The sequence below is a fragment of the Pogona vitticeps genome, chromosome 4 (assembly GCF_051106095.1).
Source record: "Pogona vitticeps strain Pit_001003342236 chromosome 4, PviZW2.1, whole genome shotgun sequence".
NCBI lineage: Eukaryota > Metazoa > Chordata > Lepidosauria > Squamata > Agamidae > Pogona > Pogona vitticeps.
This window is the reverse complement of record NC_135786.1, coordinates 240,274,205-240,300,450: the sequence shown is the minus strand read 5'-3', so window position 1 is coordinate 240,300,450 and position 26,246 is coordinate 240,274,205. Positions and strand designations below refer to the sequence as shown.

Below are 26,246 nucleotides of genomic sequence, written 5' to 3'. Positions count from 1 at the left end.
GCACTCACAAAACCCACCCAGATAACTGGCTTTGGACCCAGGCAAGCCATCCCCGGGCTGGGCCCCCAGTTCTCTCTCCTTTGCAGCAGCCACCTGACAGAATCCAGGCACATCTCCATCCCCACATCCCCGGGTCTGGGGAGGAGACCAGCCAGGAAGAAAAGTCAGTGGCTTCCGGAGCCCCCCCCCCCCCCCCCCGGTGAAGTGTTGGTTCACAAGACCCAGCAAATGTAGTCGGTTTCTGCAGACCAGAGTTATCCGTTACTGAAAGATGAAGAGAGAGACTGCGGAAGGGGTTGCTCAGGCACATTGCAGAACACACCTCGGCTGCGCAATCACATACCCACGTGATTGCTTGCCGCTACAAGCTGTATCAACATTACACACAGGCACGCACGGCCGCAGCCCCTCCTCCTCCGCCTTGCAAAGCATGCAGCCTGGCAAGACTGTCTGCAGCCTCAGGGCTGCGCCACGCATGGCCTCGCTGCTCCCCATAAAACGGCCCAGCCAGTAAACTGGGCCATGTGCCACCAGCCATTGGCAGAGGCAGGCTTGGTGCAGCTGCCTGCCACCTTGCACAAAAAATAGCAGGACCTACATTTTAAGAAGAACTGAGTTATCAAGGCATGTTAAAAGGTGGTTTGAGGCTCTGGTGTGACTCTGCCATGTGCAACCTCGTACCGCAAGTGATGATGTGGGATAGTGGTGCACATGTCCCACCTGCTCCTGTCGCAATCTGTCCCCGCATCCTGGTTCATTGGTCTATGCCAGTCCAGGCATGGTGTCTGCACAGCAGAAAAAGGAGCAATTTGTACCCAATAGCTGTCCAGGACATTTGACAACGGAGGTTTGCACCGCCAGAATGAACTTGCTTGCACAGAAGGACAGCAAAGAGGGGGCCAGGCTGGTCTCCCGCGAGAGGGAGTTCCCTTACACAGCGGGCAACCCCCGGATCTGAAAGTATTCCGTATGAGAGAAGGGACAAGTGGTGTCTCTCTGGAAGCGATTATTTCAGGACCTCCCATGCCTCACAAAGCGGGGCAGGGAGGAACCCTCTGTCGGCCACCCCCTTTCCGGGCTGCTCCGGAGGATCAGCGGCTTGCGGCTCTCGGCTCTGGCTCTCAGCCCTGACCTCCGAATGAGTAATCAGGCAGGAGATGGTAGCAAATGCAAAGGCGGCTTGTACAAGGTGACTGGGAAAGGCAAACGGGGGGGGGGGGGGACTCGCTCAGCCAAGCAGTTGGGTGGCTCCAAAGCTGGAGGCCTTCAGGAGCAAACGGGGCCGCCCTCTCTCTCTCTCTCTCTCTCTCTGCCCGCTCTGCTTGGACTCGGGTGGGGCTTGCGGGCCTGGTCAGCCCCCCTTCCGACGCCCTCGTTCTCTGGTTCGCCGGATGTGGCGTTTCCCGGCAGCTGGCTGAGGGAGAGGGCGAGGGGCGGCCTTTTGACTCTAATCATGGAAAGCTTCTAACTGGGAAGCCCTGAACGGAGAATAAAACCATGGGAGTGTCGTCGTGCCAAACGTCAGCCTCCAGGAAAAAAACAAACCACCCCACACACCCTAAAGTGTAACCGTTTCTCGCTCGATGTACTGAGACCAGCCTCATGTTCTTTGCAGGACAGGTTAAAAAAAAAAAAAACCCAAGAACGGAGGGTTTCTTCTAGAAACTCGGGAGCGATCCTGGCACTAGTGAGCCTTGGAAAGGGACGCGAGAAGTGGATTTTGATCATCAGCTGCCAAGAACTTTGCAGGATTAGACCAAGGGCTTAATGGGCCGAGCGTTCGGGTCACCCGACAGCGACTCTCTCTCTCTGAGAGGCCTCTGAGGCACACACACCCCCCATGGTGGCCCGGAGCCCCCACCACCACAGCCCCGGACATCAAGCCGCCTCCGAACAGCAGGTGCCCCCTTTTATTTACTGAGAGACCATTGAAACAGAGCGGTGAGTTCTCCCGGCCAAGCTTGCCGCCAACCCCCCCCCGCACCTGCACCCCGAGAGGGAAAGGAGCCTCGGCTCCCTGGAAGACCCAAGGGACCCACGCTGTGCAGGCATCGCACAGAGGCCGTCCTGAGCCCTTCCCCTGGCCTGCGAAGGGAATACAGTACATATTTCTTTTTTTGGAGTGCGGGGAGGAGGAAGAAGCACACCGGCCGGCCCACCTTGAACTGTGGGAATGAGAGGCTGCTGGGGGTGGGGTGGGGGGGGAGAGGCCGTTTGAGAAGCAGCATGGGGCCCTGAGGGCGGGGGGGGGTCAGGCGTGTTGGCCCTCCAGGTCACTCCCTGCTTCGGGGTGGCTGGGCTGGGCTGGGGGTGGAGGGGGGGGCTGGGACCACTGGGAAGGAGTGTGCTCTGCCAGCTGCTGCTGCCCAAGGAGTGTTCAGCGAGGGCCAGACGAGACGGGCGCAGGCATTGAGTCACAGCTGTGGGGCAGCGGGACCCCAAGATCCCCGGCGGCCGGAAGGGGCAGCCCCCAGCCCCAAACCTTCCTCCCCAGGCAGAGGAAATAGGGAGGGTGGGCAGCCAAATCCCTGCCTTGCAAGGCGGAGGAGGTGGGGCCTCTGCTGCCCCCTACTGGCGAGAAGGGGCACTGCTTCTCCTGTGTGTCTTTTCCTCTCCCCTCTCTCTGCGCCCCCTTCCCGCCTCTCTCCCCGGATTTAGGCCAAGCCATTTTGCACCCTCTGCCCCACAGACCCCTTCCCACAGGGTCCCCCCGCCACCGCTGCCGCCGCTGCCTCGGTCTCGTCCCACGCCAGCCGGCCGGCCAGCCACCTCCCAGAGGCGTTCCCGGGGCCCATCAGGCCGTCTCCTGGGCCAAGCGGTAGTCGTAGAGGCTGCCTCGCTTCACAAAGGGCCAGCCCCCGGTTCGTCCTTTGGGGGCCACGGGGGCCGCCGTGGTTGGGCCGAAGCCTCCCCCGCCAGGGGTCTGTAGGCGGAAGGTGTCCTGGAGGAGAGACCGAAAGGGGAGGCGGCTGGGGCGAGAGAGGCAGAGGGAGAGCCCCCGCCCCAAGGCCTGCGGTTCCTGTGGCGCCCCCCAGCAGGGTGGGGGGGCCCTTGGGGCACAAGCGCCGTCACCAAGCAGGCAGCGCCCCCAACCCCTCCACCCCCAGCGAGGCAGCGTGCGGTGGAGGTGCACAGGACGCCGGATGCTTACCCCAGGATAGACGGGCACAGATGTCTTTGGCCCCAAATGGATGGTCCGGCCGTCCCGTCGGATCAGCAGGTTCAGCCCTCGGGCGCCGGGCTCACCACCTGGTGGGGAAGGGAGCCCGTCGGGCGGCTGAGGGCGGAGGGGAGGACGACCCAGCGGGGAGAACAGCCGGAGCCTGGGCCCCTCCAGCCCTGCTCTGCCCACCCACCACCCACCCGCAAACACACTTCGAACAACTGCCTTCCTCTCCGCTTCCAGAACCCATCATCCTAACCCCCCCCCTCTGGAAGGTCCTCTTGATGGAGCCTCTCCCAGTAAGACTCCCTTCCCTGCAGGATGGCTCTCCCACCCCCTCCCCACCCCCAGAAAGGGACCTCCCCAGTCACCCGTTCTGAGTCCTCTCTACACCCAATGCTTTCGGGAAGAGGGATAAAGCCGAGCTAGGGGGTGGGAAGAGAGAGAGAGAGACGAGACGGGCCCCCACCTCGAAGCCCGTAGGGGCAAAAAGCCCGCCGCTCGCTCAGCACCGACAGCACCATCTCCTCTCGGAAGAGCAGCTCCCGCCGGACTCCATCCCCGCCTCGGAACTGGCCGGCCCCTCCTGTCCCCGGGGCCAGCTGGAAGCTTTTCAAGACCACGGGATACCTGGAGGGAGGGGGGGATGCTAACCCATAGGGGGACACAGAGCTTTCCTCCCCAGAAATGTGGGGGGCACCCGCTTCCCCCAAAATGTAGGCTATGCATGGCTGTGCTTCTCTGGGGAGGAGGGCCAAACTCAACCAACATCCTCCCTCTCTCATGGAGAACAGTGGGAGGATGGGAGGGTGTGTGCAAGCTCTGGGCGCCAACGCCACATGCGCCCGCCCATTCTTGGAACGGACAAACGCAGCCTGGCCGCACAGCAGGGAAAAGCTCTCCCTCTCCCCCCCCCGAAGTGCCACCTGCCACGTCCACCTTTGGGGAGTCTCTCCTGAAACCCGAAGGGCAAGACCTGGCGCACATCCACCCCCACGGCTCTGCTCCTGGCTCAACTCTGCCGGGGGGGGTCAGGGGGGCGCGACAGGACAGACAGCATGAAGGCCGTCCCTGGCTATTGAGGGCCCCCCATCGCCAGCCCCAGCCGCCCCGCAGTACCCACCGCTTTTCCAGGATCTCTGGGTCAGTGATGCGGGTGTTGGTCATGTGGGTGTGCACCCCACTCCGGCCATGCCAGTGGGGGCCGGCCCCCGCCCCACCAGCCACCGTCTCGTAATAGCCGACACGCTGGTTTCCAAAGGTGATGTTGTTCATGCAGCCCTGAAAATCGGCAAAGGGGCCCTAAGACTGGGGGGTGGGGTGGGGGGCAGCCCGTCCACCTCCTGGCCTGGGGGGCTTCCTTGGCCACCCTTCCCGCCAAAAGGGGGGAGCGCAGCTCGGTCTGGGGAAGACCTTGCCGATGATGCACCAGGGAGCGTTCAAGCTGGGCGCCAGCCCTTGGGGGTCCCTCAGCTACCCTCCCTCTGCCAGCAAGGGGGTGGTGGATTGGGGGGGAAAACGCCCCGCCATTTCCCTTTTACAGTTCCCCCCCCCAATTCTCATAGGCACACCAGGCCATTGCCCCCCTCACCTGAGATGCTGCGCAGGCCTCAAAGGCTCGGAAGATGACGTCCACCACACGCTGCGAGGTCAGGACGTTGCCCCCCACCACGGCCGCATCCGCGGAGGGGTCCAGGATGGAGCCCTTCGGGATCACGACCCTCACGGGGGCCAGGCAGCCCTGCGGGCAGGAGTGGGACCACTGAAGGCAAACCCCAGGCCATCCCCCCCCAGCTGCCCGCCCTGGGGGTCCCTCCCATGTCGCTGGCCAACGTCTCCTGACTGAGGGCTCCGGATCAGGTCCTTCTGAGAAGGACAGGCAGCCTCTGGCCGTCCTGGCGGAGCTGCTGCTGGGAGCAGAAGCCCTCCCACACAGGCTGGACTTAACGGCCACGTTCAAGTTTGGGGACCACCATCTCTCTTCCCCCTTCCTGTGGCAGAGATGGGCAAGCCTCCCCACCCCGCCGCCCACCCTGAGCCCTCCGGCTCCCTCCTCACCTGGTTGAGGGGGATGTCCTGGCCCACCATGCAGCGCAAGCAGTAGATGAGGGCCGACAGGGTGATGGCCCGGGGGGCGTTGCAGTTCCCGTACACTTCGTGGCCAGAGCCGGTGAAATCGAACACAGCGTTGCCCTGGGTGGGGGGGGGGGGGAGAAAGAGGGAGCCCCCGATTTGGGAGGGAAAGGCCGGCACGCCTCAGTCGCCCCCCCCCCCCCCGCCCCAGCGCTGCTGAGTCCCCACCAACCAGCCCATCCAATAAGGCACATTTTTCGGTCCCTTGCAAGGGCACTTTACGCCTGCTTCCTCCAGGGTGGCCAACGCATCTGGAGAGCACCCGCTGGCATCTTCTGCTGACTCCCCCCTCCGCCTCCCCCCCCCCCGAGGCTTCCACCTCCGGCTAAATAAACCGGGCTCACCTTCTGGGGATCCACCATCACCTTCAGGCGGATGGGGGAGCCCTCGTCCATGAAGTCCTCAGCCTCCACCACCAGGGGGCGCCCCAGCTCCCCGTGGCGTCCAGCAAACTCCTTCAGCATCTCTTGGACGGCTATTTCTGCATTCGCCTGGGCGGGGGGGGGGGGGAGAGAGAGATGGGCACTGAAACTGGGTGCCAGAGGGGTCTGGGGGGGGAAGAGACTTTGGGGGCCAAGAGCAGAAATTCCTTGAATCTGACAATGAGGGGTGGGGCAGGGAAGGGGAGAGGGAGAGGGAGAGAATCGGGGAGGCACCACATGCTTGCTTTTCCTCCCTTGAGGCTCTTCCCATAGTAGTGGGAGGAGAAGCACCAGGGGTGGAGGGCTTTAAAACCCAGACTGAGTGCAAGGGGTGGCTCATTGTCATAAGACTCTCCCCCCCCCCCCACACCGAGTGCGCACAAAGCAGCTGAGGTGGGGAGTTGGCAATAGAGCCAGTCTATAGCCAGCTGCAACGCATGCCGCCATGAGCTTACAAATTCCAATAAAATAGGGGCAGTATCTCTTCCTGCAAGACAACGTCACCATGAGGAGGAGGAGGAGGAGGAGGAGGCACCAGCACTCTGTGCCAGGCTCACTGACCCCCCCCCAGGGGTCAGCTGGCCATTCTCACTGGCCCAGATGGACAGCCACACCTCTTCCCCCCCCACACACAGCCCACCTCCTTCTCCTCACCTGGATGTGCGCCATATATGCCTGCACCACTTCCAACCCATACTGCGCGATCAGCTCATTCACCAGCTGGATCCCCTTCTGATTGGCGGCCACCTGAGCGCGCAGATCCGACAGGTTGTCCTGGAGGTTACGCGTGCCGCTGCTGCCTGGGAGGGAGCCTGGCGCCATCAGGGCCTCCGTCACGGCTGCAAAGGAAGGAGGGTCTTAGTGGGATGGGGGGGGGGAGTCCAGGGGATGCCTTGCTCCCCAGCAAACGGCCTTGGCCGTCAGGAGCCCTGGAGGTCCAGGGTGGGCCTGATGCAGGCAAAGCTGTCTCACTCTCTCTCTCTCTCTCTCTCTCTCTCTCTCTCTCTCTCTCTCTCTCTCTCTCTCTCTCTCTCTCTCTCTCTCTCTCTCTCACACACACACACACACACACACACACACACACACACACACACACACACACACACACACACACACACACACACACACACACACACACACACACACACAGAGCGCCTTGCAGGGCCGTACCATCCTCTTGGAAGATGCCGTCCTTCACCAGCCTGAACGAAATGAAGACAGCCCCTTCTTCCTGGAGGGAGCGGGAGTGGGGGGGCATGGAGCCCGGTGTGATCCCCCCGATATCCGCATGGTGCCCCCGGCTTGCCACGAAAAACACCGGCTTAGGCTGACCGGGGTGGAAGACCTGCCGCAGAGCGAAGCGACTTAGCCAAAGAGGCCAGGGAAGAGAGCGTGCAGACCTGGCAGGCCTGAGCCGAGCCCTGGCACGAGCAAGCACCCGGAAAGGTGCCAGGTCACAGGCGGCAAGAATCTCGTCCAGAATCTCTGGGATCCTCAGAAATGGGAGAGAACCGAGTTGTTGGTGGTGGAAAGGGCAGAGGGGAGAGGCTGGCCCGGAAGGTGGGGCGCAGGGGGCCCTCCCGGAGGCCAAGGCCCAGAAGCAGCCAGGAGACTCCAACACCTCCCCTCCCACCCCTTCTCCTGCCCCCCCCCCCGTCACCACCCAGCGCCTCTCAGACTGGCATGACACCTCACCGGGGTGATGACTGTCAGGTCAGGCAGGTGGCTGCCCCCGGCACACGGGTGGTTGCTCAGCAGGACGTCTCCCTCGCGGATGTCCGGGCCCAGGGCCTGAATCTGGAATGGCAGAACAGGCGTTTCCGGAGGGGGTGCAGCTGCGGCCTTTGTGGCATGGCGCCAGGTATCTGGATCCCTCGAAGGCGGAGGGGCCTGAGCTCCCAGGCTTGACTGGCAGGGAGGCCATCAGGGCCACAGCATGCCAGGGAGCATAGCAAAGGCCTCCAGGCACCCAGCCCAGCGGCTCTTCCCCGCCTCGGCTGCTCTGAGCAGGAAGGAGCCGGAGCCCCCAGGACGTAAGGGGAGCCCAGCCTCTGCACCCCGAGAGCCCACCTGCAGGGGGGCAAAGCCCAAAGCCGATCAGCCAGGCTCACAGTGCCACGAAAAGCAGGCCAGCCATCTGGGGCGGAGGGAGGCCGGGCCGCAAAGTCCCTGCCTGGCTCTCCCGCACCCTCTTCTCTTCCCTTACCTGAAACTGAACGGTCTCTTGCATGGCTCCCAGGTGGACAGGGATGTGGGGGGCATTGGAGACCAGCCCCCCCTCGGGTCCAAAGAGGGCACAGGAGAAGTCCAGCCGCTCCTTGATGTTGGTGGAGATGGCCGTGCGCTGCAGGATACGTCCCATCTGCTCTGTTGGCGAGCGGGACCATGTGAGGGCCAGGAAGAAAGGATGGAAGAAGGGGCGGCTCAGCTCGGACCCTTCAGCGCGAAATGCCTCCCCCTCCCTCCCTCCCCCCCCTCACCTGCAATGCTCATGAAGCGATGGGAGAAGATGGAAAGCTGGATCGGGTCAACCTGGGGGCCCACCAGGCGCTCGGGCCCCGAGCCCACTGCAATGCAGATGTCCCCACCGCGGGTCACAGACGCTGTGCAGCCTGGCTCCACCAGGATGGTGCTGGGGGGGGGGGGAACAGACAAGACGCAGCTTACGTCCTCCCCTCGCCTGGCAGCCTCCCACCTGCCCTGCCCTTTCCACCCCATCCCAGGCTCCTAGGGAGAAGCAGATTCCGCCACCCCCCATCCACCCACCCTGTCCACTGCAGTCTCTCTGCCACTGGGCAGCCACGGGGGGGGGGGGACTCTGCAGAAAAGGCGGAACGAGCAAGCAGGATCCCAGCCGGTCGAGACGTCCCCCAGCCTCTTGCTCACCTGTTCTTATCGATGATGATGCTTGGACCAGGGATGCAGTGGCCCCAAAAGAGGTCCTCCAACAGGTAGACATCGGTGGCCTGGTACCCGCCCTCAAAGTAACAACGGGACACCTGGGGGTGGCCAAGGAGGTGGCAGGTAACACCCTCGTATCCCATCCGGCCATAGGACACACAACGCCAAGTTCGTTTCAGCCCAAGCCTGATTTCACGTGCATTTAAAGCACAAATGTGGGTTGCACTTTAAAAAGGAGGCTCAAACAGCAGTTTATTAAGATGCCTTGTGTGAAACGATCAGCCTGCTCTCCAGCCAGGCCTGGAAGCCACATCGTTGTACGATAACCTCGCCTTGCCACATAATTATTTTTCATAGTTCACAATTGAACGTATTTTTATTGCAATGTGTTGGTATAACATGAAGTTTCTAAAACTAATACATTGCAGTTTTATAGTACCTTGGCATACCAGGTAATATATTTTAAAAGCCTTTATGTTTCTAGGCTTTGTGAATTTTAGTCACAACAATAATGTTTATCATCTTAAAAGGCAGCTTACCAGGATTCAGAGTTACTAACCGTTGCAGTTACAGGGAGATGTAGGAACAATAGATTCTTCATAGATTCAAGTTAGTTTGGCTGGGTGAGCACTTAGAATTATTTTGTGTGTGTTCTTAATATGCTTAGAGGCTAATAAATAATTTTTAAAATATACATTCTTATTTTTAAGAACTTTTATATTTGTATCCCCATATTTTTAAATATGCCTTTTAAAGCTACAAGCTCCTTTATTTTTGGATTCAAATACGATTTCAGTTCTTGTCTGTAACTTTTACACCTTTATAAACTTACGATTGTAACATATTTTTCTGATTTAATTTCTGCCTGCAACTTCTGTTTATGAATGCACTTTTGTTTGCAACGTCTCATAGTAAGGAAATTAGAATTTTGGATGGCAATCACACCTCCAGGTGTTCACAAACTGCAGGAATGAATTTCTGTATACGCCTTTATGCTGATAGTTTTTCGAGGCTCACAATACCTGAAGTACTGTTGTACATATGAAACATGAAAGCAACGTAGAAAAATAAAGCTTGTAAAATTAGACAAGCTGATGTTGCCTTGAATCATTACAACAGTGAAAAGACTTATACCATGATACTCAGATGAATTTTGATATAATTTCATTCTGGAATTAACCCTTAACGGGGATAAAGGCCAGCTGTGAGAAACACAGGCTTCTGTTTTTTCCCTAAGTAAAGGTTCCCCTTGACATTTAGTCCAGTCATGTCCAATTCTAGGGTGCAGTGCTCATCCCCATCTCCAAGCCGTAGAGACCCCATTTGTCCAAAGACATTTTCTGTGGTCACGTGGCCAGTGTGACCTTCCCACCGTGGTGGTACCTATTTATCTACTCGCATTTTGACATGCTTTCGAACTGCTAGGTTGGCAGGAGCTGGGACAAGCGACGGGTGCTCACTCCATCACGTGGATTTTATCTTACAACTGTAGGTCTTTCTGACCTTTCAGCACAGAGGCTTCTGCGGTTTAACCTGCAGACCCACCACGTCCCTTAAGTTTTTCCCCTAGAGGTCTACAAAGTTCTATATGACTCTTAGGGACCAGGCTCCCTGACCTGACACTGGATTCCCCCCCCCCTTAGCCCCGTCAAGGGACCTGACCTTGCAGCTGCTCCCTTCGGACTGATTGCAGCACAGAAGGCAAGGGTGGGGGGGTCCAAACAATGCAAACTCGTGCTTTCACCTCCGCTTCTTCTTCCATAACAACGTTGTAATAGCACCCTGCGACACATTTTATCTCAAACCCAAAGTACAAGGAGCCAGGAAAAGCAAGGGAAACAGGAAAAGAGGGGTGGGAGGGCCTCACCATTTTCCGCTGGGCCGGTCCGTTGCTGGCGGCCAACGGCTCCTCCTGGTCCAACTGGGAGCTGGCAATACCCCTCACTCGCACGTCGTCCACCAGGATGGCCCGGTTGGGGATGGTGAAGCCAAACTCCTGCTGATACCTGGCCGGGCAGAGCAGGAGCAGCCTTGTGACCTCCCGCCACCAGGTGCCCACGGGCAGAGGGCGCGGCGTCCTGGGTGCTGCCAAGCCTCAGGCAAGGCTGGAGCTTTGCCACCCCACCTGGCTGTGAAGGCAGCGCCGAAGTCCCCACTGCAGCAGGTCTCCGGGGTGGCCGGATAGCCCTTGGCCGAGCACATGAGGGCGCAGTCCGTCCGCTCGTAGCGCAAATGCAGGAAGGACTCGGTGCTGATCTGGGACCTGTCCAGGGGGAGCAAAGCAGAAGGGCTGAGCGACCCTCCTGGGCCAGCCCCGCCAGAAGGCTGAAGCGCCGGGGTCTCCCCAGGCCCACAGCTCCCTCATTAACCACCCCCCCAAGAGGGGCCAGGGGCCTCAGCCTCCACGTCCCAGACGCCTGAGCCCTCAGCAGATCTTCCCGTCCCTGGCCCGCTCTCCCCCCCAACCGGCCAGCGCAGCGGTCGGGACGCCACTACCTGGCAAAGCCTTGGGCTTCCAAAGCCGCGACGCAGGTCTGCTCCAGAGCCGCGATCCGCTCGTCCAGTCGGGCGTAGGCCTCCCGGGAGTAAGCCAGGGCGCAGGGCTCTTGGGCCTCATGAACCACATCCGCCAAGGCCAGGCCGTAAGCGGAGAGGATCCCGCTGTGCCTGGTGTGGGGAGGAGGAGGCCGTCAGCCCAGGCCTTGCCCTGACCCCTCAAAGGACCTGATCCCAACCCACACGGCCCAGGCTTCCCAGAAACCAACTCCGTTACTTCCTTACGCTGGAGTAGCTCGGTTTCTAGGCCCAGCACATCTTGTGGCCGTAGGTTCCACGGAAGAGCTCCTGTCTAGCGCCCGGAGAGCTTTCCTTCCCTGCCCTTATTGGCCCACGGGCACCGTTTCCGTCCTGTCCCACCCGCGGTTCAGAAAAACCAACAACCCGCCTTCCAGGTTCAGGTGGGGCTCCCGCGCCAGAGTGAGCCTGGAGCAAGGAGGCCAGCTTAAGTCACAAGAGGGGAGAAGAGGGCAGCCGGAGATGGATCCAACGTCCAGAAGCGAAGGCGGCCGAGCTCCTGTCCCTCGGGCAGACTCTTGGCGGCAGACGGGCCGGCCGGCCGGCTCCTGGGAAATCAGCTGCATGTTTGATCCTGGATCAGGGATCGGAGGGCTGGCCGTCTCCTGCTCCAGAGGGGTCCCAAGCGGCCACCCTACTCCCTAGCCCAGGCCAGCCCAGCCCCCCCTTTTCCTGTCCCACCCGCTGGTTCCCATTAGGAGGCCCCCAAGGTCCCTCTCAAGACTGAAATGGGGAGGGCCCGACACAAGCAGGGACCTGCTTTCACTCCCCAGCCCCCGAAAGGTCCCACACCGCTCCCCCCAATCTCACACACACACCACTGGCAGAAAGAGGAGGGCAGGCAGCTGGAGGGGGGGCAACCTTTGGTCTCAGCCGTGACGATGCAGCCTTGCTGTGACCCCTCCAGTGTAAAGTGCGCTCCAGTTTCAGCCCTTCTCTTGCTTCCCCCACCCCACCCCTGGCACCAGCACGTACTTGTGGATGAAGACCTTGCTCATGCCCAGTGCCCGCGCGATGGCACAGGCGTGCTGCCCTCCGGCTCCACCGAAGCAAGCCAGGACGTGGCACGATGTATCGTGGCCCCGGGCCTGCCAAGAAGGAGGCAGGAGACTGTCAGCTTCTCCCCATACGGAGGCAGGGCCATGGAGCTCCCCCCCACCCACCCCCCACTTCAAAGGGGGCTGGTGCCCATAGCAAGGGCTCCCCAAGGGCTCCGCGGGCCAGGAGGGGGCTCTGACGAAAGGCCAGGACTTTGTGGAGGGAAACCAAGGGAGAGAGAGGCCGGCTGGCTCCTTCCACTCCCAAGCACCCTCTTCTCCTCTGGAGCCCGACTCCAGGGGCCCCAATCCATCTCTCCTCCTCCCTGCAAAAGCCAGGAAATCCTCTGATGTCCAGGAAGGCAGCTGAGATGGCTCTAATTCACACACACACACACACACACACACAAACACACACACACACAAACACACACACACATACCCGCAAGCAAGCACACCCGCTTTTCTTTACATCCTAGTTGCTCACTTTGAGCCTCTCTCCAGCAAAAACAGTCACTCAGAAAGGCCTTATATGGCAACCCGGACAGGGGGGTGGGCGGACAGACAGCCCCCCCCCGTCCCTTCCCCACCATTGCCTGCTCCACCCCCTCCACCCAGACCAGACTCCATGTTTTTCCTTCCTTGGGAAGATACGGCTGTTCCTTTCAGACCACGGCCAGAACCCGAAGCAGAGCCGTCCCAGCTGGCCACCCTCCTTTCCCTCTGCCCAGGGAAAATCCACCCACCCACCCACCGGCCACTGGCCCCAGCCCAGCATCTCTGGGAGGGTCCCTCCGTTCTGCCCTTGCAGGGCTGGTCCCCAGCCTTCCTGGGAAATCCGCATGGATCCCACCAGGCTCGGGGAGGGGGAGGGCGCACGGATGCTTCCCTCCGAACTCTGCCCCCCAAGGCAGGCCGGGCAGAGGAAAGGGGAGCTACTGAGCCACCGCCCCCCCCCCCACGGCATACCTGCGTCAGGGCTCGGATGGGCCGGCACATGGCTTCGTTGGCCACCCGGATGAAGCCCATGGCTACCTCCTCGACGCTGAGCGGTGGCCCAGAGGGACCCAGGAAGGCGTTGACCTGGCCGGCGAGCTCCCGGAAGGCCTCCAGCGTGGCTTCCCGCGAGAGGGGCTGGTCCTCGTTCGGCCCAAAGATGTGCGGGAAGTAGGCGGGCAGGAGGCGACCCAGGCACAGGTTGGCGTCGGTCACGGTGAGCGGGCCCCCTGAGGGCAAGCGGAGGAGCAGGGAGAGGGCGACTCAGCTCCCTCCCACCCCTGGCCCACCCCGGCCCCGGCCCCCTGCTCCCCAAAACCCGCCCGGCGGCCTCACCCTTCCGGTAGCAAGCGGGGCCAGGATGGGCCCCCGCCGAGTCGGGGCCAACCACAAAGAGACCAGACCTGCAGGAGGAAAGAGAGGAGGGGATGGGAGGATGTGTGTGTCCGTCCGTGCAAGGGGCCACGGAGGATGCACGGAGGGGCTGGGGGGAGAAGGGGTTGCCACGGGCCCCAAACTAGAGACCCCACAGGAGGAACACGGGGCCGCAGGGCATCCGAGAGCCAGAAGCGGCAAAGGAAGAGACCCCGGCCCAGCTGGAAAGAACCAGGGGAGGAACGGGGAATGGGGGGGGGGGGGCGGGGCGGGGGCAGCAAAGGCAACCAGCTGGCCAAGGGGGCAACGCAGGGCGGCACAGCCCAGCGTCCCATGGCCCAGGAAGGTCCTTGGCGAGCAAGTGAGCGCGCCAAGGGGAGGGAAGGCCATGCCCACCGGAAGAAGAGCCGGGAGCCGCCCCCGGCCGCCACCGTGTTGATGTCCAGCTGGGGGGCCTGGATGCTGATCCCGGCCGTCGTGGCCTCAAAGACGTGCTCGTACTCCCCGGCGTAGCGGCTCACATCTGTGGACGTGCCTGCAGGAGACCACGGGGGGGGAGTTGGGATGCCACGGGCCACGTCCCTCTTCGGGCAACACAGCGGCAACCTTTTCGTCCTTTACAAGCCGGGCGGACCTGGTTTTATTCCACGTTGCTCCAGCAGGCTAGAAAGTTCCGGCCCTGCCCTCTGCGGGGAAGTGAGGGCCACGCTGGCCGGCCCACGCTTCCTGCGACCCTGGGTGAGGCCCCTCGGGGGGGCACCCGCCCCTCCCCCGCGGCTCACCTCCCATGTCAAAGCCAATGACGGGCTGCCTGTCCATCCTCTGGTAGGTGGTGACGGCATAGCCCACGACTCCCCCCGCGGGGCCGGAGAGGATGGCGCGGGAGCCGCTGAAGGCCTCCATGGGGGTGAGGCCACCGTCAGAGCGCATGAAGAGGACCGGCACGCCCTGTGGGGACAAGCCGCAGGGAAGGGGTGGATCAGCATCCAGGCCTGCGACAGTCTCCCCCCACCCACCCTCACCCCCTGCGTCAACCTCGCACTCAGATCCTGTCCGATGCTCTTTTTTGGGGGGGGGGCAGTGAGAGACCCTCCTGGAGAGAAGTGAGCGGCCCGGGAACCAGAGGCCAGGCAGAGCCGGCTTCTCCTTTCTGCCCAGCCTGGAAGCTGACCGGCCAGGGGCTCTTTCTGGGTCCAGGTGGGGCCACGGCTGGGCAGTGGTGAGGAAAGGGGTGGGAGAGCCTGACGCCCTCCCCTCTCGCTCGCACGGAGAAAGACTCTTGCACCCAGGAAGGGAACCAACGGGGCTGCCCAGGGAGGCGCTTCCCTCCTGGCCCCAGACTGTTTCCATACACACTGGAGACCAACACGCCCAACCAGGGACCGGGTGGCCAGCGGTCTCTGCTCTCGGTTGAGTCCATCACGGATTCCGCTTCAGCCAGCTCCGAGGTTCTCTGGGAGGCCACCCCATCCTGAGCCTGGCCTGTCCCCACAGCAGAGGGTGGCCTACGTGGAGTCAGGGGAGCGATGGCAGAAGAGGGATCCGTTTGTCCGCAGTGGAGAGCGACAGCAACTCACACACACACACGCACACCCTGCACTGGCGGAAACTGCACAGGGCAAGAAAGGCTCACGCAAGCCAGGGCTATGTGTGCGCATAAACATGCGCATGCGCACACAACACACGTACGCCAGTCGAGAGTGCTAATCACCCGGGGGGGCTTGGTGGGCAGGGCGAAGGAGATCCGCCTCCCCGTCTCACCTGGAGATGGGCCGCAAAGCCTGCCCGGAAGCTGTCCAGGTAGCGGCGGATGCACGGCGTGAGGTAGGCGTCTGCGCAGGCCGTGTACCCCCGGGGCACCACCCTCATCATGGGCATCACCTCTGAGGAAAGGGAGACCTGCCGGAAGCCCAGCGCTCGGGCCAGCGCCCCCACCTTCCGCTCGTGTTCCGGCCACCTGCCGGAGACAGAAGGGCCTTGGGGTCAGCGGAGCCCTTTGCCCCCATAACCATAAGCAACACCAATGACTTCCTCTTGCTCCTTTAGAGAAGTTGGGGGTGGGCCTGTGTGGACACTAAGCAAAGGAAGAGAAATAACCAGGGCCACCCGGCTCAGTGGGTGTGGTGGGGTGAGGCACTGAAGGCCGCCGGGTGTGAGTTTAGGACAGTGACCGCTCCCCCTGTGCAGGGACTCACAACGCCACTGGACTCCTCTCGCCTTTCAGAGAGGCAGGGTTCTCTCTCCATTATGTCCCTCTATGTGGGGAGAGAACGGCGACCTTCGACCTTTGCATCAAGTAAAACCCACACCTTCCTCCCCCCCCCCACCTTAAATGTCCGCAACATCTTCTGCCTGGAGACCTTGAAAGCCCACTGTTGTTTTTACGCCTTTTTGGTCGGCTGGATCACCACAAAGCAGGCATTCAGGGGATTCTTCCTGCAGCAAACAACCCCCCCACCCCCCCGCGCGCTGCTCCTGCAGCAACGTCTCCCTCGGCACCCCAAAGGAATCGAGCAGCAGTTCTGATCAGCAGTTGACCTTGGATTTGTTAGTACTGACTTTGAACACTCACCTTCATGAATGAATGAATGAATGAATGGTTGCCATCAGAGGGTACAAGAGTAACTCCCTTAGCCTGCAGACATCTCTGCTGTTAAACATTATTTATTATCTTTCTTGTGTGTCTCTTTGTTTGCATTTAATCTAAGGCCTTGCTAGGAAAAACTTCCCAAAAAGCCGCCGAGGAAGCCCACCTCAGCCTTTTGGCAAAAGGACAGGAGGAGGTTGGAGGGAAGAACGCAAAGGAAAATATTGTACAGTAGTCCTTGTGCAAGCCTGATAGGTGAAAACAAAATAAAAACAAAAAGGGTCTGATGAAATGGACTTGTCCAAAAAAAGAGGCCACATTAAACAAAATACAAAAGTTAATATTTAAAGGGCCACAACATTTTTGTTTTTTACTTTTTATATTTACTTTGTTTTCACCTGTACCATAGTCCTGCAACAAACTTATTTAAATCTGAGTTCTCACATATGAAAATCCACAAGTCCTGCATGTGAAGAAGCGGATTTGGGTCCACAAAAAATCAAACTGGGGAGAAAAAAAAAGCTGGTCTTTAAAAGGCCCCTTATTCCCCCACCCCACTTCCATTTTCTTTTTTTCTCCTTTACTTTGGCCAACTGGTTTGGAAAACAAAGGTCTGGTGACTTCTTTTTGTGGCGTATTTTCAAGGCATCTCCAGGAAGGCTTAGCTGATGCTTGAACTCCTGAGTTGCAGAATTATATAACTCCCAGGGTGGGGTGGGGAGGTGCTCTGGCCACACGGCTCTCTGGCCGCAAAAACAACAGTGCGCCCGGCGGCGCCAGAACAACCCTCACGCTTTCTTGGGCCTCAACAAATCCTGGCCGACGGTGACGGGCAAAGCCGCCTGCAGCCGGTGCAGAACGTCCAGCAGACAAAGCGTCTGTGTTCTCCGAGAGGCCACGAGGCAATTCCTTGACCACCGGTCTGCACAGTCCGGCACGTGGGCCCTGGGGAGTCATTCCCACTGGAATAAACTGGGATTACTTTTGAGTAAATATGTACAGGAGGAAGCTGCGCATGCGCTGGAGGGCACGGTTGCAGGTTGGAGGCCAGGAGCGCTGCCCTCCCTGCGGGGGACACGACGCAGATCCCTCTGCCCGGATGGCACCTCTGCCCCAGCCGAGGCCGCCTAAGAGACTCGGCCGCCTGAAGGCTTGGCCAAGGCAGAGGCCTGCCTAGGGACGCCTGCCCCCCTCCCAGAGCTCTGGGTCAGAAAGACATGGCTTTGCCACCCCAGGGAGGGGCTCCTGGCCTTAAAACACTTGCAGGAGACGTCCTGCGTCCTGGGCCAGCAGAATCCTAGTTGATGGATCAGACGGAGGACCGGCCCCAAGCGCATTTCCTAGGCAAGACACCCCCCTTTCTCCGGGGGGGGAGGACGGGGAGCTCAGAGGCACCCACTGATCCCTCCCCGACCAGTCCCCAAACTCACAGGAAGGAGTAGAGCAGCACCACGGCCAGGCTCCGGATGCCCCGCGCCAGCAGCACCTCCAGCTCCCCCCTCAGCGCGTCCAGGTCCACAGGCCGGTCCACCACCACCGACTCCCCAGTCAGACCTGGGAGGAAGCAGGGAAAGAGAGAGAGAGAGAAAGAGAGAGAGGAGGGGAGCCCGTCAGGAAACTGCCCTGCCCCTCCTGACGGCCAGGGCAGGGCCGTGGAACCGGAACCCCCACCATCCCCTCCTCGCTGGCCGAGGCCAAGCCGCCCAGGTGGGCTCTCTCCCACCTCGGGCAGGATTCCAAATAAAATATCAGGTCTCAGGATGTGAAAAACACATGATAAACGCCGTTCTTTTTATTAAAAGCTTGGCACCGTTGTCCCTTACAGTATTTTATTTCTATCTTTATGTTGAGGCGAGGCTGTTGGCCAAAACGCGCCGAGCTTCCAAAGCAAGAATACAGTTTCTCCCGTCTTTTCCTCCACCCGGAGGCCCAAGGCTGCCTCCTTTGGGACGCGGCTGGCAGGGGAGGTCCCGGCCCCCCCCCGTTCTCGGCGCTCCCACCTGTGACGGACGGAGCTGAGCCGAAAAGCTGGCACCCCTCCTGGTGCAGGATCAGGCGCTCGTCCACTTCCACGACCGCCTCGTACAAGACCTCCGGCATGGACACCTCCTGGCAGGGACGGGGGGGGGAGAGGGAGGGAGACACACAGGATAGTCAGGGAACCCCACCAGCGCCCCCTCCCTTTACACTTCCGCACAGCACAACCCTCCAAGGCCTGCCTGTCTGGTCCTGGGCACAAGGGAGGGCGGCTCCAGAGAAGCCCCCCCCCCCAGGGGAGGACACCTTGTGCGGAAGCTGCCCTGCTTTTCACTGGAAGGCTTGAACGCTTCGGGGGAATTGGCCGGCAGGAGGCTCTGCTCCTCCAGGCAAGATCCCCACATCGGGGCCTGGGAAAGTGGCCTCGTTCTTGGACCGTCGGGGCGCTGCTGGTCTAGAACCATTGGAGATGACACACACACCCCGGACGAAAGACAGCCGCACAGGCTCCGGCTCCCCACAGGGCCCCAAAGGACATCCACAAGGGCCGGGAGCAGGCTGCCCGACGCCTGAACGCTGCTCTCCCCCCCCTCCGCCCCCCCCCCCCGCGTGCATGGCTGTCGTGCAACGAAGGGACCGGAGGAGGCCCCTTCTGGAGGGCTCACTCTGAGCCAAGAGGGAGAGGCTGGAGCAAGAGCCCCCCATGGTCAAAGCCACACGGAGGAACCGACCAGCCCCCACAGGTAGCCAGCCCTATTAGCCCCCACATGGAGTGGGGTGGGGGGTGTGGACTGGGGGGGCCATCTTTGGGACAACTTGCCCTTGAGGTCCAGAGAGGACTGCCCTCTCCCACCGAGCCTTTCCCTTTCAGGCGGGACCCCCAGGGGCTGCAGCAGCGTTGGCCACGAGGGGCCCAGATCCCTGACAGGTGGGTGGGCGGTGGGAGAAGAAGCCGAAGAAGAAGCCTGGAGGAGGAACGGTCTGCTCCGGCCTCTTGCGGAGAGCACATTTCAAGCACCACGGGGCCCTTCCCCCGCTTCCCCCCCCCCCAAGCCGTGGAAATTTCCAAAGCCAGCTCTCTAAGAAGGGAGAGGAAAACATCCTGGGAAGGAGGGAGGGAGGGAGGGAGGCGAGGGGCGGCGAGTCGAAGAGGAGAGGCTCTGGAGCCGACTGTCGGACCAGGGGGGTCCGGGAAGGTCTGCCCCCTCCCACAGTATGGCCCCTTCCCCTCCTCCGCCATGCAAAGCCCACCCCCCACCCTGGGGAAAAGGAGGGAGGCATGACACCCAGGGGTGATCCAAAGGAGGGGCAATCTGCCAGGGGACCACTGGGCAAAGGGAGGGGGAGGGGTGAGAGGGTGGGAGGGGGACCCCACCCAGGCAGCGCTTATTTATTTATTTATAAAATAAATAAATAAATAAATAAGGGCGGGACGTGCCCTCTGGCCGAGGCGCTCGCTGTCCAGCGGGCACAAGCAGCTCTGGCCAGGAACGAGCCAAGGGAGCCTCTCGGTCCTTCTCTTGCCAAGGTGCCATGGAAACAAACCCGCCACGGAGGGCGCCCGGGGCAAGCGCGCCCTCGGCTGCCTCTCTTGCCCAGCCAGGCGGCAGGCCCGGCAGCCAATCCGGGGAGCGGCGGAGCAGCCGCCTCCCCGCGGGCCGTGGAGCAGAGACACAGGGCGGAGTCCGGGCCGGACCCCTGCCAGGGAAGGAGGGCACAAAGCAGCCCCTTCTGCCTCTGCCCGTCCCCTGCCCCTGCCCCCCCCAAGCACTGACCAGGTCAAAGATGTGGGGCCGGGCCTGGTTCCCAATGTGCAGGAGGTCACGGAAGCCCTTGGTGATGAGCAAGGCCACGCGCTCCCCCTTCCGCTCCAGCAAGGCGTTGGTGGCCACCGTGGTGCCCATGCGCAGCCACTCGATGCGCGACGTGTCCAGAGGCTGGTCCTTAGGGAAGGGGACTCCGCATTCCTGGGGGAAAGGAAAGGATCCGTCACCCTCCCAGGCAGCTCCCCCAGACTCACTGAGTCTCCCCCCCTCCTTCTCCTCCTCGTGGCCTGGGCACTGCCAGGAGACCCCATGCCGGCGCTCTGCTCTCCCGTGCTCTCCCGTGCAAGACCAGGACTCTGAGCCAAAGGCTACCGCTGGCCATGTGGCTCATCACGATCCGAGCCCGCAGGCAGCCTGCAAGGAAGTTGGTCAAAGCCTCGGTTTGGCACCAGACTCGCTTCCCTGGCCAAAGCAGCCCCACGACTGCTGGACAGGTCTGGGGTTTGGGTCTCCGGCTGCGGCGCTCAGTCCCCCACTGCCCCCCCATGAGAGGGGCTGAACCCTGTGCCGCACGGGGTCCCTCCCAGCTGTGCAGTTCTAAGGGTGTGGTTGCTGTTGCTGTTGTTGCTGCAGGAGCAAAAGGGGGGGGGGTAGGTGAGGGGAGAAACCACCCGAAAGACTCTATTCCCCCAGAGACATCTCCTGCAGGGGCCGGGGGTGGTGGCAGCGGCTGAAAAGGGCTTTCGCGCCTGGGCACAGACAGGGAGGACGACGAGGAGGAGACCCTCGTCCCAGGCCACGGGACAGGCCTTTGGACCCTGCTAGCAAAAGACTGGGAACCGGCGGGGCACCTTCACAGCTGCTGAGACATGCCGCCCCCCTTTTGCTCAGGGCTGGGCAGGCAGAATCCTCACATTTCTGGCCCTACCCTTGGTCTGAGCTCCTAGCTGCCTCTGCCCTCACTCCCCCCCCCCGGCTCCACAAGTCAATTGCAACACGGAACTGCCCCAGCTCTGCCCCACAGAGCCCAGCTCAGCCTATGGCACAAGCACCGGGCAGGAGAAAAGAGGGCTGGCCAGTCATTCCAGCAGCAGCAGCAGCAGCACCGCCGGGCCTGGAGAAGGAGCTGCCGGGTGCCCTTCGGCTGCCCCGGGGCTCCTGCGGAAGATCTGCCCGGGGCAGAGGGCCGCTCTCAGGAGCTGGCTGAGAGCTTTGGGAAGGGCTGGCGAAACCCTCCGCTGCTTGGGCGCCGGGCACGGAGGCCATGGGGGAGTCCACCCTCGGTGGTGCCCGCCTTTTTCCCTGCACTGTTCAAGGGCACAGAAAAGGGGGCATCATGGCTCAAGGGCCCCAGCTTGGCATGGCCTTGGCACCGCGAGGCAAGACCAGCAAAGACCCACTCGCAGAGGGAGGGGGGCCGCTCTGGGTCAAGGAAGGGCCCTGCTCCAAGCGGGGGCTGCTCCCCCCCCTCTGGCCTTCAGGAGCAAAGCACCTGGCTGGGACACGTGTTTCTGCCCCACAGGTGGAAGGGGCAGGGGAGGCTGTCAGGAAAGAGGCCAGCTTGTGGGGCCGGCTCTCCCTCATTCCTGAGCCACTTAGCGGGTCCCCAGCCCTGCCCAGACGATAGGATAATCCCTTCCCCCCCCCCGTGGGCCTCAGAAGGAGAGAGGGATGGGGCAGCCTGGTGGCTTACCTGGGGCTCCAAGCCAGCCGACCACGGGAGCCTCCCCCCCCCCTGACCCTGGGGGAGGAGGTGACCTCCTTGTCCCGAGCCCCCCTCCCTACCTGGCAAAGAGGCCCCACCCAGAGCCCCTCCCGGGCGCAGGGGCGCTTCCCGAGGGCACCCCCTTTGCGCAAGGATTCCGTGCCACCTGCCCCTGCGCCCCCCCCCGCCTCATTTTGGCGAGAGAAGCCCCGGCGGGAGAACTGGGAGCGGAGCTGGGGGGCCCTGAGAACTCCTTGGCGTTCCCCCCCCCCCGGGACGGAGCAGCTGGCCTCCTCCGGGGACGGGCGCGGCACAGGTGCCCTCCGCCCGCCCGCCTTCCCTCTCCGGCTCCGGCTCCGGGACGCGTTTCTTCCGCCCGGGGTCGCACCCGGCGGGCAGGGGGCCGAAGAAGCCTTCTCGGGCCCGGCGGGTGCCTCGGGCGGCGCCTTCGCTTTCGCTTCTTGCCGGACGGGACGGAGGGAGCCCGGAGCCGCCGGGCGCTCACCTCTTCCAAGATGCGGCGGATGCCCTCGGTGGGGGCGTCGCGGTAGTTGGCCGGGTCCTCCGACAGCAGCTTCAGCCCCCGGACCTTCCCGCCCGGGCAGCGGGCGAAGACGTCCGTGAAGGTCCCGCCGCGGTCAATGGCGAACTGGAACTTCCCGGGGGCCGCCGCCGCCGCCGCCGCCGCCATGGCCAGGGAGGGAGAGAGAGGGAGGCCGGGCGGGCGGGCGAGTGGAGGCAGTCGGGGCCGGACGCCTGCTTTCCCCGCCGTGCTCCGGAGGGAGACCGAGCCGCCGGGAGAAGGAGCCGGACAGCCCGGAGCGAGCGGAGCCTCGCCTCGCCTCGCCTCGCCGCCCGAGCAATCCCCCCGACGGCTGCGGAGCCTCCCGACGGAGCGCCCTTGGCCGGGACCGGGACCTCGGCTCTGCCCGCTCGGACGCGCTGGGGGAGGCAGGCAAGGAGGGAGGGAGGGCGCGGAGGAGGAGGGGGAGGAAGAAGGGCCGTCCCGGGTTGGGGCCGCGAAGGGCAGGGGGCGCTGCGGAGGCCCGGAGGGGGGGCGGCGGTGTCGGGGAACGACCGGCTCCGCTAAGGGAGAAATCCCCCGCCCTCCAGCTGCCCGCGGGGGCCACTTCCAGGGCGGCGGGGGGGGGGGAAGCGCGTGACGTCGAACGGGAGTCGTTCGTTTAACGAGCGCAGCCCTTGCTCTCCTCCCAAGACGCGCGCTCGCAGGCACATACATAAACGCACACACGTGTCTCTCTTTTTATAGTTTATTTCACAAAGCCATCCGAAGCATTGACCCCGTGCCCGACCCGGCCCGCTCCGCCGGGCACCAAACTCGGAAAAAAGTAACTCCCGCCTCCGGGCCGTCGGGGGGGGGAGGTAGGAGATAGCCCCCCCCACGAGCGTCGACGTGGGATCCCACGTGGGTCCCCTCCGCCTTCGCCCCCGCCCGGCGGAAGGCAGGCAGGCAGGCAAGCAGGCTCAGGCTCCCGCCCCTTCCCTCCGAGCCCGCCCCCCCGTCCCTTCCTCCGTCCGTCCTTCGCCGCCGGACCCTCCTTCCTCTCCTCCCCCTCCCCACCCGTCGGGCGCAATGGCGGGGCTGGAGCTGCTCTCGGAGCAGGGCTACCGGGTGGACGGGCGCCGGGCCGGCGAGCTGCGGCAGCTCCGGGCCCGCATGGGCGTCTTCGCGCAGGCCGACGGCTCGGCCTACCTGGAGCAGGGCAACACCAAGGCCCTGGCCGTCGTCTACGGGCCCCACGAGGTAGGCAGGCGGGCGGGCGAGGGCGGCCGGAGGGCCAGGCTTTCCTCCGCGGGGCCGGCGGGGGCGGGACGGGACGGGGGGGTCCATCTGACCGACCGCCTCTCGTGTGCCCCCCTCCCTCCTTCCCTTCCCTTCCCTTCCCCGGACAGATGCGCGGCTCGCGGAGCAAGGCGCTGCACGACCAGGCGCTGGTCAACTGCCAGTTCAGCATGGCCACCTTCAGCACCGGGGAGCGCAAGCGGCGGCCCCACGGCGACCGCCCGTCCAGCGAGATGACCCTCCACCTCAAGCAGACCTTCGAGGCCGCCATCCTCACGCAGCTCTACCCGCGCTCCCAGATCGACATCTACGTCCAGGTGAGAGGCCCGGCCGGCCGCACCCGCGCGAGGAGACCCAGCGCTCGTGGGAAGGGAGCGGGAGGCGCGCGGGGGCCCGGGGGTGGGGCGGAGGGCAGCGCGGCGGCGGCAGCTTTCCGGACCGGCTTGTTCTGAGACCCGGCAGCCGAGGGGGCCGGATTCTGCACCGGCTGCTGCCCGGAGAGTGGTGCCCTTTGGCTCTCAGCCAACCCTCACCCTGCCGGAGCCCGGTGTTGCTGCCCAGCTGGCCCATTGGACCCAGGGCTGGAAAGCCACACACACACACACACACCGTCTGCCCACTGGCCCATTGGTGGGCCACCCCCTTTGCTAGGCGCTCCCTCGGCCTCTTCTTGCGGCCACCTTCCCCCCCCACCCTGAGGCAACCTGCTCTGCTCCCCAGATCTTGCAAGCCGACGGCGGGAACTACTGCGCCTCGGTCAACGCGGCCACCCTGGCGGTCATTGATGCCGGCATCCCCATGCGGGACTACGTGTGCGCCAGCTCGGCCGGCTTTGTGGACGACACGGCCCTGGCCGACTTGAACTACGTGGAGGAGGCGGTGGGCGGCCCCCAGCTGGCCTTGGCCCTCCTGCCCAAGTCGGAGCAGATCGCCCTGCTGGAGATGAACGCCCGCCTCCACGAGGACCACCTGGAGCGCATCCTGGAGGCCGCCAGCAAGGCCTGCAAGGACGTCTACCTGGTGCTGGACCAGGTGGTGCGGGAGCACCTGCAGGAGGTCACCGCCTTGCTGGGCAAATGAGCACCTCGCTGGTCAGCCGGCCTGCGGGCCAGAGAAGGAGGCTCCCTCTCTAGCAGAGCTGCTCTTGAGACTGGGTGGCGTGCGGGTGGGAGACGGGGCCTCGGTGACAGCCCCAGGAGGCCACGGCATTGGGCAGGATGCAGCCGGGAGTGCTCGCGCACGGCCACCCTCCACGCGGGGAGGATGTTTCCGGTGGGTTCTTGTACAGAATGTTTTTTTTTTCTTTCAAAAAATAAATGCTTTTCTAAGGAGTGTTTGTAGTGGAGTTGATTTGCCCTCAGAAGCTCACTAGTGGGGAGATGTTCCGCCTGACCCCGGGGCAGCTGACCCCTCCATGTTCTATGTACAGAGCTATGCCAAGGGCCTGCGAGCTCCCACAGCTCTGCTTTATTTCCCCCTCGTTGAGGGTTGAAATCTGCCTCTCGCCAAGCTAGGCCGTACCTTGGCCGTCCCCTCTTCTGCTGAGGCTCAGGTGGGACTCCCTGGCAACCTTGGCCACCGGGAGGCATCGGCACTCACTGGCCTGGCCTCCGAGATTCTGCCACCCACTTCCAGGCGGCCCACGAGGGCTTTCGGACTTCAAAAGCAGCAGCCAGAGATCCTTAGGAAGCTGGAGGTTGCCATTCATGCTGAACTGGGTGAAGTGAAAAGGCCACCCTGTGGACGGCCTTCCGTGACCGCTGAAACTGCCCTCGGCTGCACGGCCGCAGGATCCAAAGGCATCCTCACGTTCACGTGGCGCTCCCGCCTCCCTTTCTAAAATCAAGGAGGGTCAGAAAGGTCTGTCCTTCTAAGGGCCGGGACTGAGAAAGAGCTGAAGCAGCCGGTGGGCTTGTCCCGAGGGACAGGCGGCAGGTTCCTGCTGTGGGCGCACCGGGTGTCGTCCTGAGAGGCCAGAGGGATCCCCTCCGATGCTGGCTGTGGGGCCGTGTTTTCCTCGTTGAGGCCGTCATGCCTCTGGGGCAGGTCCTGCGGAGAAGCCCAGGGCGGCTGATGTCCAGGGACGGAGGGGTCCTCGTCCTGCACTTGGTCATGAAAGCGAACCGGGGACGATCCTCCCCATGGCTTCGAAAGACTCAGCCCAGGCCGTTCCAGGAAACGCAGGGAGGCCGGAACCCGGGTTTTCTTGGGGTTCAGGGGGGCAGGACTCCCAGGCTGTGGCCGTATGCGCCGGCAGGTGCTGGAACTCCCAAGGGTCAAGGCGGCGGCGTGTCTTCTCAAAGCACCCCCACCCCCGTCTCTCTTCACAAGGGGGGTGGGCCAGGCTGCCCTCCTCCCAGCCCCCCTACAGGCTGAGAGGTTGTCCCCCCGGACTGGGGCCCTGCCAGATGTGGGTTCAAATGCGTGTGGGCCCTGAGCCTGGCCTACCTGGCAAGATGGGTTTTTAAAAGACACAGCTAGAGAAAGCCAGAGGTGGGGCTTTGCGCTTCTGGGCTGCCAGAGGATGGTGGGGTGGTGGAAGGCCTGCACACACACACCCCTCGGACTCCTGGGTCCTCTGTTCGGGAAAGGGGGCTGGCCAGGAGGGGTCCCGGCTCCGGAGGGAGCGCGCTCTGCTGTCGCTCAGAGGCTCCGCTTTCGGCCCTGGATGCAGGGGAGCGAGATGCGGGGCTAGACCGGCGGCGGCCCAGCCGGCCGAGCAGGAAGCGCGGTCACAGAGTCCCGGAGGTGCCGGCTAGACCGGCCCTTTCGGGCCCGGAGGCGGGACTTCCTGCTGCCTTCCTCG

The 26,246-nt window shown here is 62.8% G+C and overlaps 2 protein-coding genes across 3 annotated transcripts; one reads left to right on the top strand and one right to left on the bottom strand.

The window, feature by feature from the left end:
- Window positions 1-1,892: 1,892 nt before the first annotated feature.
- Window positions 1,893-22,608, bottom strand: OPLAH (5-oxoprolinase, ATP-hydrolysing). Of its 2 annotated transcripts, XM_078392085.1 has the most exons (27): window positions 22,436-22,608; window positions 22,142-22,365; window positions 19,941-20,132; window positions 18,189-18,297; window positions 17,619-17,742; window positions 15,363-15,558; window positions 14,384-14,549; window positions 13,998-14,136; window positions 13,563-13,630; window positions 13,200-13,456; window positions 12,169-12,281; window positions 11,116-11,286; window positions 10,745-10,882; window positions 10,487-10,625; window positions 8,605-8,717; window positions 8,199-8,350; window positions 7,925-8,085; window positions 7,414-7,515; window positions 6,889-7,063; window positions 6,373-6,557; window positions 5,641-5,787; window positions 5,222-5,356; window positions 4,755-4,904; window positions 4,287-4,444; window positions 3,633-3,793; window positions 3,152-3,249; window positions 1,893-2,941 (listed from the first exon to the last, which is right to left on the bottom strand). In XM_078392085.1, the coding sequence occupies exons 2-27, from the start codon at window positions 22,325-22,327 to the stop codon at window positions 2,795-2,797; spliced, it is 3,882 nt and encodes a 1,293-aa protein (XP_078248211.1). In that variant the 5' UTR covers window positions 22,328-22,365; window positions 22,436-22,608; the 3' UTR covers window positions 1,893-2,794. The 2 variants fall into 2 exon arrangements, with proteins under 2 accessions (XP_078248211.1, XP_072855570.2); XM_072999469.2 differs by having other exon boundaries at window positions 22,142-22,608.
- Window positions 22,609-22,672: 64 nt separating this feature from the next.
- On the top strand, window positions 22,673-24,772 carry EXOSC4 (exosome component 4). Its single transcript, XM_072999476.2, has 3 exons — window positions 22,673-23,401; window positions 23,551-23,757; window positions 24,161-24,772. Exons 1-3 carry the CDS (start codon window positions 23,231-23,233, stop codon window positions 24,518-24,520), a joined length of 738 nt encoding a protein of 245 aa, XP_072855577.1. The 5' UTR covers window positions 22,673-23,230; the 3' UTR covers window positions 24,521-24,772.
- Window positions 24,773-26,246: the final 1,474 nt, after the last annotated feature.